The 15389-nt window shown below is 41.9% G+C and overlaps 1 protein-coding gene across 1 annotated transcript in view; it reads left to right on the top strand.

Annotated features, from left to right (window-relative positions):
• Positions 1-15389, top strand: part of COL24A1 (collagen, type XXIV, alpha 1) — a 178394-nt gene that overhangs the window by 26258 nt on the left and 136747 nt on the right. The window contains exons 3-4 of the mRNA XM_009884884.1: positions 6529-6590; positions 13239-14542. Of these exons, the coding sequence (XP_009883186.1) occupies positions 6529-6590; positions 13239-14542 (1366 nt within the window). The remainder of the gene's footprint in view (positions 1-6528; positions 6591-13238; positions 14543-15389) is intronic.

Raw genomic sequence — 15389 nt, 5'->3', positions numbered from 1 at the left:
GCTCCCCGGACGAAGTCCGGCTGTGCCGGTGGTTGTGCGTCTGTCGCCTCCGCACGCCCCTTCAGGCGCTCACCCATGTCTCTCCTCTCCCTTTTGCTTTCCTGGATGTTCCCCGTGTCGTCCTCCGCCCGTCGGAGCCCGGAGCCCGGCAGGCAGCCTGGCTCAGGGGAGGGTTACGCGGGTGTGTGGTCCCCCGCGGGGAGCGGGGACAGCCTGACAGGAGAGCCGCTGCACCCCTGACCCCCGAGGGGCAGACGGGGATCCTGGGGGAGAGGGTGTCTCTGCACCCACCGGTAACCCGGCTGCTCGTCTGCCCTGTTGGTACCTACCTATTAAAACGAAGCGTACAAACAAAACCTGCGGAATTTACATTGAAGAGCTGAAGCTACTCTCTTAATAACAGAGATGACCCGATGAGGTACCCTGTGTTTACACGCCTGTGCAATAGGCTTAGGTATTTCTAACGCATGGTCATCTGTGATGCAAAGACAGAGCTCCAGTCTCCTCTATAGTTTGCCTAAAAGCAGCCTGGTTGTAATGATATTATAGAGATTACCACTATGTGGCTCTTTTTGTAAAGTGCTTATTTTATTCTGGCTATGGCTTAAATGAAGTTTACTGGGCGCTCCGAGCAGGACAGAGAAGGATTTGTTTTGTGTTGTAGCGAGGATTATGCTGCTGGAGCGTGCCTGGTGTATAATCTGCGCTTGAATGCTTATGGGCAGTTAGGAGGCTGCCTGACGGTGGCCTTCCCAGGAGATCCGTGTGTTTAATGGCTGTGCCTGTGTGACTTCTTTCAGAATTGTCTCAGTGCAATTTCAGAAAGGGGTCTACTTGATATCTGTAAAAGAGATATTACTGATAAATAAACATAAATTGAATTACAGTGTAGTAGTACAGTAACACAGATGCAGTTTACCCAAGCTCAAAATCTGAGACAGCTTCAGCATATATACCTACATGCTGCTTTATGGACAGAATTCATCGTTTACCTAATTTATTTGACTAGAGAGAAAGCAATCTGTTTGCTTGCCTGTGTTAAGAAATTGGAAGCCTTCACAAAGGATCAGGTTTCCTTAGCATATATGAAACCAGTCAATCCCTTGCAACCTAGACCACCCTTTTGTGGAAATGCTGTTTGGTCAGACCTGCTACCTGTATAGGGGTGTCTCTACAGGTCAAGTAATTACGGCTCCTACAGTGCCGTGACTCCTAAATACCTCACCGAATTTGTTGACAGAGTATTTCATTTTGAAACACGAACAGCCTTCTGTTCCCCTTTTCTCTTGTGAGTGCTGAGTTTTAGAATGTTCGAAGAGTAATCTACAAGATACACAGAGACAAACCTTGAAAGAAGAGAGTATTTCGCAGGAATGGGAATTCCAGCTGTTTGCTTGTGCATTAATACAGAGGAAAACACTTGGTGTACTTTGGCCAAGCCTAGTGGAAAAAATCAGGGACAAGATTATAAAATGGTTCTAAAATCACACCTTTTAAATTAAGTTTTCTCCTTTAGAAATATTAAACAGTTGACTGTTATTCTGGACGTGGTAGTTACTCATCTTAAGCCAAATGCCATCCAGAGAGTGGCTGGGCCACCAGGCAGGGAGTTTCCTTTCTCAGAAGCACAGCACTGTTGTAGGACTCCTCTGAGGCCACTACTCCTCAGTAGGAAAGAGCAATATACCTCTTGATCCTCTGCCCCTTACCTTATCTTGTGTCTTTACCTTTTCCTCTTCTTTCAAATTGTCAACCTACAGCAAAGGATTCAGGAATTCCCCCCTCTCTGATTAGATGCATGATGGCATCTGTGCCCAAAGGGTGTGCAACTCCCACCTGGGACAGGCTGTGGAGGTTGTTGTGTCCCCTCAAACCATGTTGACTTTGAGTCTCTTCAAACTTGGAAGCACCACTGGCCCTGCTGGCTAATGTCATTATAGCAGCAAAGGAAGATATCTTTCTTTTCAGATCTTGAAAAACAAGGTTTTTAACAGCTTGAGGTCTTTGAGAAGTCCAGGGCATTGCTGTCCACAAAGTGCTCTCACCTTTCCCAAAGCTCTTATCAGGCTTGATGGACACAAACTGTGCCATTGTCCTCAGAGCAGATCTGATGAAGTAATGCATGTGGGGCAGGTGCTGGTATTTAAACGATCATCACTGATGGGTGGAGGATTGAATGCAGCCCTTGAGTTTTGTGTGTTCTGCACCTGTGCCAGTTACACTGGGAACAGGTTTCCTGCCTTCTCTAGCTGTCAGCTAGTGGTATTTCTTCCTTAAAAACTGAAGTTTAGGAAACTAGCCTGGAATGAAGAGGATACTGTTACCCTGCAGCACTGTGCGCTGCCCAAACCTGAGCTCTGTACACTGCTGAATAGTCTTCAGAGGGTGGAATTCTGCATCGTTGCTTGCCACAACTTGCTTTGAAGCTTATCAGTTTCCTTATCCATCTGTCATCCTTAATGGAAAAAAAATAAACACAGATAGTTGCTGTCCACTTGTAGGAAGAGGCAAACAGCCAGAAGATGTCAAAGATTATCAGAAAGATAAGCTCTATTTTAAGGGGTAGAATAGCTCAACCGTATTTGATAGTGCCTTCCTCCAAACAATTATATAGTTGCCCTCAGCTTGTGCTTGCATGTACAATAGCAGAGAGGATGAAAAGGCAGGAGGAGGGGAGGAAGCTTAAGAGATACCTAGACTCTAGGGCAGGACGTAGCCAAGGGGTATGGGAACAGCCTTGTGTGTGATGTTAAAGGGGGAAAAATAGCCAGCGTTCTAATCAGCTGGAGTCTCCCACTCATATGCTTTTGCATTTTTCTATTGTTGTGTCCCACCAGGACAAGTCCCCTCAAGAGCTATGGGCTCAGCTAAGGCAGGCGGTCCAGGGTTTCTGCATGCTGCTTGCTTTGTTCCTTGCAGCTATGGCAGCCGATGGATCAAGCCACAGAGGTGTTACACAGCAGGGAGCCTGGTGGCTTAGTGGCAGTGTTTGTGTGTGAGAATGGAGTCTGAGAACTGGCTGCTCTGCAGCTTTTAATGGAAAGAGTAGTGATCTTGACCAAGAGGGGAGGGTTTGCATGAACAGATTCTCTCAGAAGGACCGACTTTCATTTTTTCATCTTCAGCCAGGGAGGGCTCCCTTGTACAAGTTCACTTTAGGTTGCACACGGTTTCATTTACAAAAAGTTTTACTTGTGAAAAAAGGTAGAATGAAGACTTAACTTTTTCCCATGCGTTAGGGGACCTCCAGCCCTATGGTTGTCTCTGGTCCCTGTTTTTTCTCTTAGCTGATCACTCATCTGTTCTTAACATTAGCTGGAGAGTACTGTGTAAGCCAGTCATGTGTCTTTACCTCGCACTAAATGTTTCTGTATATCCAGTTACATCCATGTAATTTACAGCCCTGGGAACATTTTGGAATTTCTTGCCTTCCTACAGCATTTGCTGGGAGGTGACGGAGGCAGATGCCTGACACACAGCTTGTCCCTGGCTGATGTTGTGGAAGAGGCTGCTGTTTCTTGTTTCTTTTTTTCTTCTGTTACTTCAGATGTCAAAAGTCATCATCTTTGCATTTTGGGCTCTGGGGTTCTTTGAGCATCCTGACTTTGGAGTTAACCAAAACGTCCAATACTGTTTTTAATTGTGAATCCATTTTATGCCCATGAGAGTCAAATAAATAAATAAATAGTTGTCCTGGGTTTTAGCTGATAAAGTGCAATGCATAGACTTTCCTTCTAACACAGCTAATCCCCTGTCGCTGAGCTTCTCCTTAGAACAAAAGATGATGCATTGTGTGACACAGAAACTATTTACTCGTGAAATAACACCAGAACTTGAATTCTGGTCTCTAGAGCTGGGGAAAAAAAAAAAAAAAAAGTGAGTGTCCCGTAGCTAATCTGCTGTTTGGACAATAGTCAATATTGGGTCTTTTGCAGGAGCGGCAGAACTGTGGTAGATGTTTCATGGCTGCAGAAGAAGTAAGCCTGAAGAGAGTAATAGCTATGGCCTGCAGTGGTTAATTGAAAAACATGCCCTTACAAGCATGTAGGGATTTATAAGGCGTGGATTTATTCCACCCCGCTCCCCTTCTGTGATCATAACCAGAGCAATGATGCGTATTTTTGAATATCCTATATATTATGTGCATTTTCTTCTAAGAAACATGATGTATCTACAGTTTTGCAGGGGCAATACCAATGACAAAATATTGCTATTATCATGCCTTACTCTTCCTTAAATTATGCATTTGTTCTGATTGCCAAAACTTAAGCTCTCACAATATGCAAATCCACATGTAGGTTCATAACCAATGGACCTAATTTTGTCCAAGATCCAGCCCACTTAATTGCTTTGAAAACTTCGAGCAGATGTTTTGAAGAAAGCTGCAGGAGATTCTTTAAGATATATCATAGCAGGAAAAATATGTTTAGTTTAATTTTATACAGCTTCTCTTCCCTGCCCCTGTAATTTGAAATCCTGTTTAAATAAGTGCTTTGCCAGAAAATCAGTGTGGCAATTTATGAATTCAGTCTAGGTCAGAGATTAGCTGGAAGAGGAAAGGACAGCAGAGAGGTTTGCCAGCTGGAGAGTTGGGGGTAGTGGATAGTGCACTTTTAAAAATTATTGTTTGAACCAACACATCTGTAAAGAATGGGAATTGGTTGGGTTTATAATGTTTTGTTTCCCCTCCCAGCATTTGCCATGGGTGTTTTTCCTCATCCCGGGAATTGGGGGAAGACGCAGCCAGTGGGTTTTGGTTGGCGAGTGTCTATCAAGGGCTGGGCTTGGGGAGGGGGTGGTTGAGAGCTCTCTGCCGCTTGGGTTGGACTGGACTGGACTGGACTGGGGAGAGGGCCTGCCAGAAGCAGTGGCACCAGCTGCGAGTACCTCCTTCTCCTAAGGGGGAGTTGATTTGCAAACTGGGGTGAAACCCCACAGGAAAATTGCTGAAGTGGAAGGAGGGTAAGTAATCAAACACATCTTCTGCTAGATCAATGAATTTTTGGCTTTTTCTTTATTTCACTGAGCAAATTCAGTGATAAAAGCAGATATTCTTTTTTCTTTTGTGATTTTCATGCACTTGGATGTTTCTGGAATGCTTGAATTGATTTTTCGCTGATGCTGTTCTATATATACACACGTGTGTATATACATATACAAAAAATATTTAAATCGTAACATAATTTCTTGTAGTTGTAGTGTTACTAATACTTGATTTATACATCCGTTATGCTGTAAGCTGAAGGTAACCTGGCAGTGAACACTCAGTGGAAGAAACTTGTCTGTCATTGCCCTCTGAACCACATGTTCCCATATGAAGTGGTGCGGTTGTCTTCCTGAACTCTTTAGGCTGTTCAAACCTGACTAATCGGCTGGCAAAGCTACATCGTATGAACTTACAGGTGTTTAGCTGCAGCTGTGTTACTTTCAAATACTCTCTTCCAGATGCTGAAGTGCTCTCTGGCATGGTCCAGCAAACACTTCTAGTGGGTCTAATGTTTAATATTAACATATGTAATGTCATCGACTTTTCATAATGAGCAAGAGGGCCGAGCTGAGGCTTGAGTGTGACTTGGGTAGTCAGTATCAGAATTATGTTTATGATATTTTAGAAATATTTCTTCTTAGCACTAAATAGATACTGGTTACTGTTACTGTTACATATGTCTGTTTCTGTGCCTGGATGTCCAATGTTAACAGAAAATGTATTTCTTGTTTATTAAAAGGTTTGGTCACCGATGCGAGTGTGATTAGATGCTAATATGATAATTGATTAAAAAAAAAGCAGTCTATTTTTAACCATGGTAAAAAAAAAATTCTTTGCCCAACACTTTGCCAATGGTGTCTCCATTTAAAACAAATTTTGAGTACATAATGTATATCAACCTTATACATTTGTTGCAATCAGTGAGCCTATGGTACCTATCAGTATTGCACTCATATCTAAGCATGAAGTGTTAACTCAAAAGGTAATGGGATGTTTTTACTTTTTGTGAAGAGCATATCTTGTTTGTAATGTGACAAAATTTTATCATACAGGAACAAAAACATGACACAACATTTTAATTTATGGTAAAATTATGTGATATAGTGACAAGATTGATAGCAGGTCCACTGGGACAAAAGTGTCTAATGATCTCTATAGGCATTAACTTGTCTTTCATTTTATAGTTTCATTACAGTAACTTTTTTTTTTTTTCTTTCCAGGAAGACATTTACTACATAGCAGCATTCATATTTGAAGGCTGCAGCAAGAAAATATAAACCAGATGCAGTTACTTTATTAATAAAAGCCAGTGTAAAATATATGTACTATATATGAGGGCATACATAATCCTTGATCTTTGTGTAAAATGCCTTCTCAGCATTAGAGGGAAGTTGTGATGGCTTTGATCCAGGACTTGCTGAAGTCAATGGTATCCTGCCATTGACTTTGGACACTGAATCAAGCTTCTAATTCCTGGGAGCTCTGAAACTTCAGATGTTTTCTCACAAGTTCTTTTCTTTCTTTCTTTCTTTCCCTTTTAGGACAACTCTCCTTTTAATTGCAATATGTATAGCAGTGGGTGTTGCACAAGTACCCAAACAAGGTGAGAACACTATTTTTTTTAATAACAGGATATTTGTATAATCTGTTACTAGATTAAAAGAGTAAGTGGGCTGTTGTTACTAGTGACCTTAGGTTCAGTTCCTTAATGGTGAATTAAAGAAAATACCAGCTACAGCACAATGAGAGCAAAAGTTTAAAGCAACCAGTTTGGAAAAGATGACCTTTTGAAAATTACTCAGACTTTCTCTATGAAATTGCTTACATATTTAAGCAAACCCTTCATAAAGGAGAAGCCTTGTACAGTGAAAAGGCTTTGATTGTGCCTGCTCTGCAAGTGGGTGTCCCTGGGGGTGGCAAGCTATGACTTGAGTTACCTTTGCACTTAGGGCTGTGCAAGCAAGCCAGTGCGTATAATAAAGGCTTAGTCTAGACTGGCATCATTAAAGCAAAAAGTGAAATTGTGTATTCATTTGGTATTGCATTCAGATGCAGATGTTAGTGAGGAAATAGGGTTTTCTTGTTTTTTAGTTTCTTTTTTGATCTGCCAGCTGTTATAACTGCACCAGATGTGCAGCTTGCACTAGAGACCGCTGTGGGAATATTAGCGTCCTGAAGCGGTGGAGGCTAACATGCCATTTAGTCATCTCTTATCTGCCAGGAGAGTGGCAGTATCAGTTCTCTGCCATAATCCTTCACCGTACAGGTGAAGCAAGAAATAGGCCATCCTTGGCTGGCAGGTACATTAACTGCAGATACTCGGCTATTCGGTATTCACAGACAGCTGGGTTGCATGTTTAAGGCAAGACTCATTCCTGATAACATTTTGCTGGAGCCCTGGGGGATATCTCGGCAGCCTCCCACCATTTTTCTCACCAATGCCTTTTTCCTCCGTATTGTCCCCTGCAACTGCCAAACCTTGGGGTTTTTTGTGTTTTTTTTTCATATCCCCCCCCCCCCCCCTTCTCTTTGTAGTTTTGCTTTCTGTTAGTTGTTTGCCTGGTAAGATTGGTCGTTGATTTTTTTTTTTTTTTTTCTTCTTCCCCCCACATGCAGCTCAATGGGTGACATAGATTTTCGTGATGATGGGATTTTCCCAGATTTTTCTAATAGCTGAGCCAAGCTCTCGTCAGAGGAGGGGCAGCACCTCTAGATGTGTGTGGCCTGCCCTGCTCCAGGCCTGCAGGGATGGAAAGGGAGAGGCTGGTTTAGGGAGGCAGCTTGTGCTTTCCCGGTGTAGCAGGAGGAGGTGAGGGATGCCAGACACCGGTGTGCAGTGATGGTTTGTCTTCATCCCTCCAGCCCACCCTCCTTGTCTGCAGAGAAATAAGCATTTTCTCTCACTTCACACGTGCCGCAGCCTGAGAATTGCTTTTCTAATGAAAATTCAGGCGAGGACTGTGAAGGCTACAGGACTGGGGGCAGCAGCAGCACCGGGGAGTGGGTGCAGTCTGAGGCTTATTTGCCTCTCAGCTGAGAGCACTTTGTGCACAGAGCTTTGCAGAAATGTGGTAAAGCCTCCGGTCTTGAAATGCATATATTTGCTTATTTTCATATTTTGTCACCAGCAGATGAAGGAGCTTTCCTACTCTTTTATTATTTTTATTATTATTATTATTTCTCAACAGCATTTCTAGATAGTCATATGAGAAGTCTTACTGAATGGAAACTCCCCTCTACCCTCCGTGCACAGATCCCATACGCAACTTCATTTTCTTTAAGTTCTTGCTTGGGATTGAAACAGTGCATTCAACCTCGATGCAGCTTTCTGCCCATGGGTGAACTTGGTCCGTCAGGCGCTTTATTTGCACAGTGTATAAACACGGTTGCAAAAAGCAGTTCAGAGAACAGCAGACTGAGGAAACCTCCTTAAAGAAAGAGCAGCTCAAGTATATTCTTCAGTCTCGGTATATAACCTGCAGAGCTAGCACTATTCCTTTGCAGCGCATAGAGTTTATCCAGGAACAGAGTTGTCTGCCCATTAGGAATATGTTAACACTTAAGTTGTTATTAAAGCTTCCTTGGCAGTTGTATTTTGGAAAAAAAAAAAAGAGTATCCTGCCAAATATGAAGATGCTAGCTAGAGCAATTCACATTCCTTCTCTGCTGAGCTGATGGGACAGCCTGTGCATGCTTTACCTGAGAAGCTATGCCTTGTTCATTTTGGTAGGCTGCTATAAATTGTTTTCAGTGAAGTATATGTAAAGATACAGCCTGAGCCTTTAGGAATAGTACTTTGAATGTGGTTCAAGGACATAGAGAATCAATGTATCCAGTTGGCTTTCCTACACCAGTCACTTGTCCTGGTGTCCAGGAAAGCCTTGCTTGCAGCCAGGTGTCTTAATGTACCCAACTGCAGATGCAGCATCGCCTTGGAAATGGGCAACCTGATGAGTAACTGCTTTCAGTTCCAGTGGAGCTGACTGATGCGTGACCCTTGTCTTTTCCTTACCCATAATGGTAAAGGGAAAGTGAGTAATGTGTATACTAGGATTGCTGAAATGGAGAGAGTACCCCAAATATTCTACTTTCAGTATAGTCATAAGTATGAAGGAAAGTGGAAAATGAACAAGAGAGACTGAACAGAATAGGGGTGTGGAACAATTAAATAGCCAAACCCACTCATCCATCCCCAATTCCTTTTGGGGATTTTTTTGTGCCATGAGGGTCAGAAGATTTTTTTGCCAAAGCCCATATTAGGTTTTCCCTCCCCTCATGATGCAGTAAGGTTGTGAATTTTTCAAGTCCTCCTAGAAGGTAGTAAGAAAGCACTCGTCACTAAAACCCCAAAACAACTTTTCCTTCAAGAAGATGAGCCATTACAATTTGGGGGACTAATGGGTTCAGTGAACAGTAAGTGAAGACAGATGTTTTGCAGACACGGATAAACAAAGCAAAACTGACTACTGATAGGTAAAGAAAATAGTGGTTGTCATGCTGGGAGGAAGAGTTGAGAGGGTTGCTTGCTCCCCAAACCCTTTGTACTGCCAAGAGCTTCTGAAAGCCTTGAAATAGAAATACATGTTGGACCAGAAATGAAGCGACTGGCCAAAAAAAGTTTGGAACAGCCATTTGGCTTGATGGTGGGTTAACAGGCAGCAAGTCAGCAAGGAATAATTAGTTGATACTTAATCTTTTGCTGTAATTTTTCACACAGCGTATCTTTGTGTTTAGCTTTCTCAAGACCTGTCATTGTTTGCAGAAATCTGTTTGCAGGATGTGGAGAATGTGTCATATTTCTCATCATGCTCTCAGATGTTTTTCCTTTTTTTTTTTTTTAATGACTTTTAAACAACGTGCTGTTTTCAAATCAGAAGTGCCAGAATTTTGGCAATTTTGCTTGCTGTTTGAGACTTAGTAACGATACTCTTGAGTGACATTTTTAAATTGACTGTTTTAAGCCACTTTAAGCATTTTGTTTTATACTTCAATTTATAATACTTTGGACAGATCGTGTACTTTTTTTTTTTTAAATACAAATATGTAATTACAAATATTTTAAAATAAAAGTACTTGCCAAATATTTCAGGTTAGGATGTGCTATTTAGGCACAACCTTAGGTTAGATTATTAGCTATTTTCCTCTGTGCTGTCAGCTGGCCCAGCCAGTGCACAGAAGTGCTGGAGCAGTGTCTCCAGCCTTGGGGTATTATTTGCCTGTGTAAGACCTCTGCGTTGCCCAGAGCTCAGGACCTGTGTTTCTGCTTAGCTTTCACAGGGGCAATGTAAGTGCAGCTCTCTCCCCCGTAACTACATGCAGACCGTGCAGGACCGGGGTCCTGGGAAAGTGTGGTGGTTCATTAGCAGATGCATTGTGCTTCGAAGCTCTTCTATAACCTGACCTCTGTTATCAGTTTGACAGATAAAAATACAGCCATAGCAAATTAATTGCTCTGAGGCAAAACATCTTGAGAAATTGGCGTATGCATGACTTTCAGCAAAGATATGCTTTCCCCGTACCTCTGTCTGCTCTGGCTACCTGCCAGGATAATCTTGGCGTGTCCATGAATCTCAAACATGACTAGAAACACTACAAGGTGTGTAATTAATTTTCAAGATGTACAGTGCATTCAGGTTGATGCTTTTGGTTCCAATTTATAAACTGCTCTCAAGGAAATCTCAGGCTCTTTTCATAACTTACCACTGAAACTAAGCCAACATCTGTCTATTCTTAAAGTTTGCTATGAATACATTCAGTAAACAGAGAAAGGAAAGACTGGGAAAGGAGACCTTTTTTTCCACTGAAAGGGTGAACATCCGTTTGTTTCACTTGCTCTTTTCCCTTAATATAGCAGAGAATCCTTAACTTTTTGTCGGTACTCCAAATTTTCTTGTGCTATTTAATAGCTTTATTTACTTAATAAAAGCATAGGGCATAGTAAAAGTACTCTCAGCTAAATGCTACAGAAAATGCCATTCTCTTCCCAGTCAGTCTTATTAGATCGGTTGACCTGTTAGATACTACTAGTCATTTTTAATATAGGCAGTTCACTGAAGCTCAGGTCCAGCCAGTTGTTCCAGTTAGGGGGGAAAAAGATGGCATCGTATGCTTTTGTGCAATGCTGTTTATGAAAACTACAGTGTTCAGTTTCTGGAAAATTTAGGTTAGAGGTACCTTGAACTCATTTGGTCCTACCTCCTCCTGAGATCAGGGTCAATGTTCAAATTAGTTCAGGTTGTTGCGTCCTGTCCAGTTGGGCTTTGAAAATCTCCAAGTATGGAGATTACACAATGTCTCTGGCTTCCTGGTCCACCACTTCACTACTTTTGAGGTGAGAATGCTTTTTCTTTGTATGGAGCTGGAATTTCTTGCGTTGCAGCATGTGCCCGTTACTCCTCAACTTTTTTCTGTTTTCTCTATAACCCCAAGTCAGATAATGGGCAATTGTAAATAGATTCCCTGAAACCTTCACATCTCCAGGCCAAGCAAATGTAGTTCCTTTAGCTTTTTCTCATGTTGTGTTTTAGCCCCCAACCTTCTTGTCTTTTGTTCCCATGATTGCCTTTTGTCTCGGTCTGCAGTATTTCTGTGGCACCTTCCACAAACACCCAGACAAGTGGTTTTGCCAATCAATGCTACAAGTGCCGTATTGTTTTGTGACCCTACAGGAAGACTGCTGGGAATGTGTGGTTTAGCTCCTATTCAAGCCTTTGTAGTGTTTCTGTTTCAGCTTCATCATAAGGGATCTAATGGCGTCTTTATATTAATCCTGAAGGAAGGAGGTGTTTATGCCCACCAACTCCAACATGCCCACATCCGATTTAGGCAATACCAAATGAATTCAGTCGTCTGTGACCAGTGATTTACTTACCCTTTAAGAGGAAAGTGGCTTTGATTTCTTACCTCAGGTCAGAGATAATTTCAGTTTATCAAGAGGCTAGATAGTTGTGTTTCGAAGAAGAAGGTGAAGATATTTAGCTGGGTGAAAGACGGAGATACTGTAAGTAAGGTCTAGCCTAAGGAAAGGGCTAAAGCACACATTGTATAAGACGCTAGAGGAATCCAACAGTGAAAACACGACTGCCCTTCCACCCTGTATGAAGATCTCCTATCCAGACTTCTATGTGCCAAAGCCAAATCTATAGGACATAAATCAGCAGGACAGCTGGTTTCTCTGTCTCCTTAATGTCCACTGCTGTCTCTTGCTGAGGAGTACACTCAGTTCAATATGTTTTCTGGGTAGCTGCAGCCTTACATTTGCTGGGACGATGGACAAGCCAGAAGATGGGAGCACTGCCCCTTAGGTCCTGACATTTTGCCTCTTTCCTTGCTCCTCACCACTTCTGCTTCTTCAGAGTTCACCTCTCTGTGGCCCTAGCAAGTAAACTGTGGAGGGAAAGGAGGCAGTGGTGCACTCCGTTGCATCTCCCCTTGGAAAGATCTTTGTTTTCTTTCAGTCTGACTAACTTTGGCACAGATACGTACAATCAAGGGTGATCCCACTGGGAAGACAATTCCCTTTGAAGCCAGCTCTGTAATAGCAGAGGGCCGTGCTTGGCGGGAGGAGAGCTCCCTGTTGGAAGCACAGCAATTCTTCCCAGGTACCAGTTGAATTACCTCTGTGGCACATTGTGGCTCCTTGGCAAGGCTTACTTTTGTATTTTGCTTTGAGCTAGTGACTATCTTTTGGTGCTATGCTGAGGTGTTACTGCGCTATAAGTAGCTTGTCCCTTCTTAAAAACAAAGCAACCCTCCCCTCAACTGCTTTCATTTAAACTTTTCAGGTAAAGAGGAAAAGCATGGGTTTATTGCAGAAGGCTTTTGCAGAAGAAAAAGTTGAAGTTAAAAAAAAAAAAAAATTATTATCTACTGAAGGAGTCGGCAGGATTAGCCAACTAAATAAAGAACTAACAAAGTGTGTTCATTGACTACTGTGAAAAGGTTGAAGACAGCAAATGGGATTTTCCAGTTTCATAAATGAATTAACCTACAATGGGCATTACGTGGGCCCTGCTGTGTGGGTTTGTGTTTTTTTAAAGACGGAAATTTTGTTCTGGCTTTAATTATTTGTTTGATTTATGTGAAAGATTGGTGTGCCTTACACTAGGGATTTGATGGCCTTGCTGTGTGCAGTATATGTGCTTTGGGAAGTACAAATTTGTTAAGATGCTGTGTGTGCATTTGTTTATATGGATCTGAACTTATGAGCTTGTAAACAAAATCAGCAGTATGTCTTTATTTCTTTTTACAGCAATAGATGTTCTTCATCAACTAGGCCTTGTGAAAGATGTTCAACAGCCCTCAGAGACGACAGTGCCCTCAACATCATCTCTGTTACCTCAGGGTGTTCGTCTAACCGTATCAGGAGTTGTACTAACTAGTGATGCGCATATTGAGTTCCCCATCATTCAAGTCATACCATCAAGTCTAGGGCATCAGTTCACCATATTGGTTGGGCTGTACTCTTACAGAGTAAATAATGCTTTCCTTTTCAGTATTAGGAACAAAAGTAGACTGCAGTTTGGTGTCCAGCTGCTACCGAGAAAGATAGTGGTGTACACTGGAGGGAAGCAGTCCGTATACTTTGATTATAGTGTTCATAATGAGCAATGGCATTCATTTGCTATTGACATTAGAGACAAGACTGTCTCAATGTTTGCTGAGTGCGGAAAGACGTACTACAGCAGGGAAGTACTTTCTGAAGTGGAGACATTTGATTTGGATGGTTTATTTACCCTGGGAAGGATGGACTCTCACTCTGTCAGCTTTGAAGGAGTTATATGTCAGCTAGATATTATTCCCTCTGCAGAAGCCTCTGCAAATTATTGTAAATATGTGAAACAGCAGTGTCGCCAAGCTGAAACATATCGATCTCTGCAAGGAGCTCCACGTGTGTCAGATGGGCTGGATGTTTTTTCAAAGATGATGATTGATGAGAAAAAACAGTCAGAAGGTGTGTCAGCTTATAGAAGGAAAGAAGCATCAAACATTCCTGTTACCAGTGTTGCTCGGATTCACTCTCTACTAGAACACTTTGAGTCAAGAAATGTCTCTGCATCGGAGTTTGCAGAGGCCAAACCTCTGTTGCTGGAAGCTTGGCCTGAAACAGAACTCCAGGAGAACGTCAATCTGCCTCTTCATCAGCAGGAGACGAGCAAAAAAAGAAACATCACAAAAAACCCTCCAGGATCATCTCCTAGTACTTTAGATAATACCACAGAATATGCAGGCAGACAAAGTGAGCCTTCTCTGATCTCCCCTGTAAAACAGAGTAAAACTAAAAGCAAGGGAATGCACAAAACAAAACAGCATTTAGACGAACCAAGCAAAAAGGAGCAAATCTTCAACACAACCCTGTACAGTTTGCCTGCCGACCTCTCTCTGGATAATCAACTCAGTCCAGGGCAGGAAGGTGCATTTGATGCTGATGAGAGTTATCACACAGAAAACAGTTATGAAATCGGTATTGATAATTATGCTTATGACTATGAAGATCTTGACAAAATGTTTGAAATGGGAAGTGTCAGAGGTCCAAAGGGGGAAACTGGACCTCCTGTAAGTTATCTTTACTACTCTTTTTTACTATAATGCAGCAACATAGATTTAACAGAGGCTTTGAAAGAAACCTCGCAAAGCATGCCAAAGCTGTGACTGCGACTTCTCCCGGCTCTACTGTACAAATGTTTGTCTGCCTTAAGTATGTCTCTTTCCAGCATGTAATTTTGGTGTAAGTGTTGTATATTTTTATTTACTGGCAGAATACAAAGACATTGAAGACATTCACATTCTGGTGAAGTGGTAGGCAACCCAGACTTCTTTAAAATTTGATACGCAGCCAGATGTTTGTAACTGCTAATTATGGAGACTGCTCACTTAATAAAATTACAGGATAAATTCAGTAATACAGTACATAAATGTAGACACTGATCCAGGAAAAGAACAACTAGGCTGTTTGGAAGACTGACATAGTTTTCTCCCTTGAGCAATGCTATTAACATTCATAATTGTAGAAGGAGACCAGTTGCAGAATCTAGATTGGTAAAACCACTCAGAACCCAAGGTTATGGGGTCATGCAAACCTGCATGTAAAATGATTTTTAGAACAGTCTTACAAGATTTTGTGGCATTTTTTTCAGTTCACATGGTAAGCGATCATTGAAACAACTGCAAATGCACAGTAGTGCTTTTAATAGAAACTCATTTGTCCTTTCTTATTGTGTGCACAAGGCTCAAACTTTTTAATACATAAAAATGGGAGCAAGATATATGAAGTTATAGACAAGAACAAACAGCAGTTCCTGCTTAGCCTGGGAAATATGATACTTAGTGCTCGTTTGAGTTTTTGGATAACATTTTTAAACCATAGCATAGAGAAGATAATTCCACTTGCCTTTTTTTTTTT

Source organism: Charadrius vociferus, unplaced genomic scaffold (genome assembly GCF_000708025.1).
Source record: "Charadrius vociferus isolate BGI_N301 unplaced genomic scaffold, ASM70802v2 scaffold163, whole genome shotgun sequence".
In the NCBI taxonomy this organism is placed as follows: Eukaryota; Metazoa; Chordata; class Aves; order Charadriiformes; family Charadriidae; genus Charadrius; species Charadrius vociferus.
The sequence above is the reverse complement of the archived record's forward strand: the minus strand, read 5'-3'. Positions and strand labels throughout refer to the sequence as shown.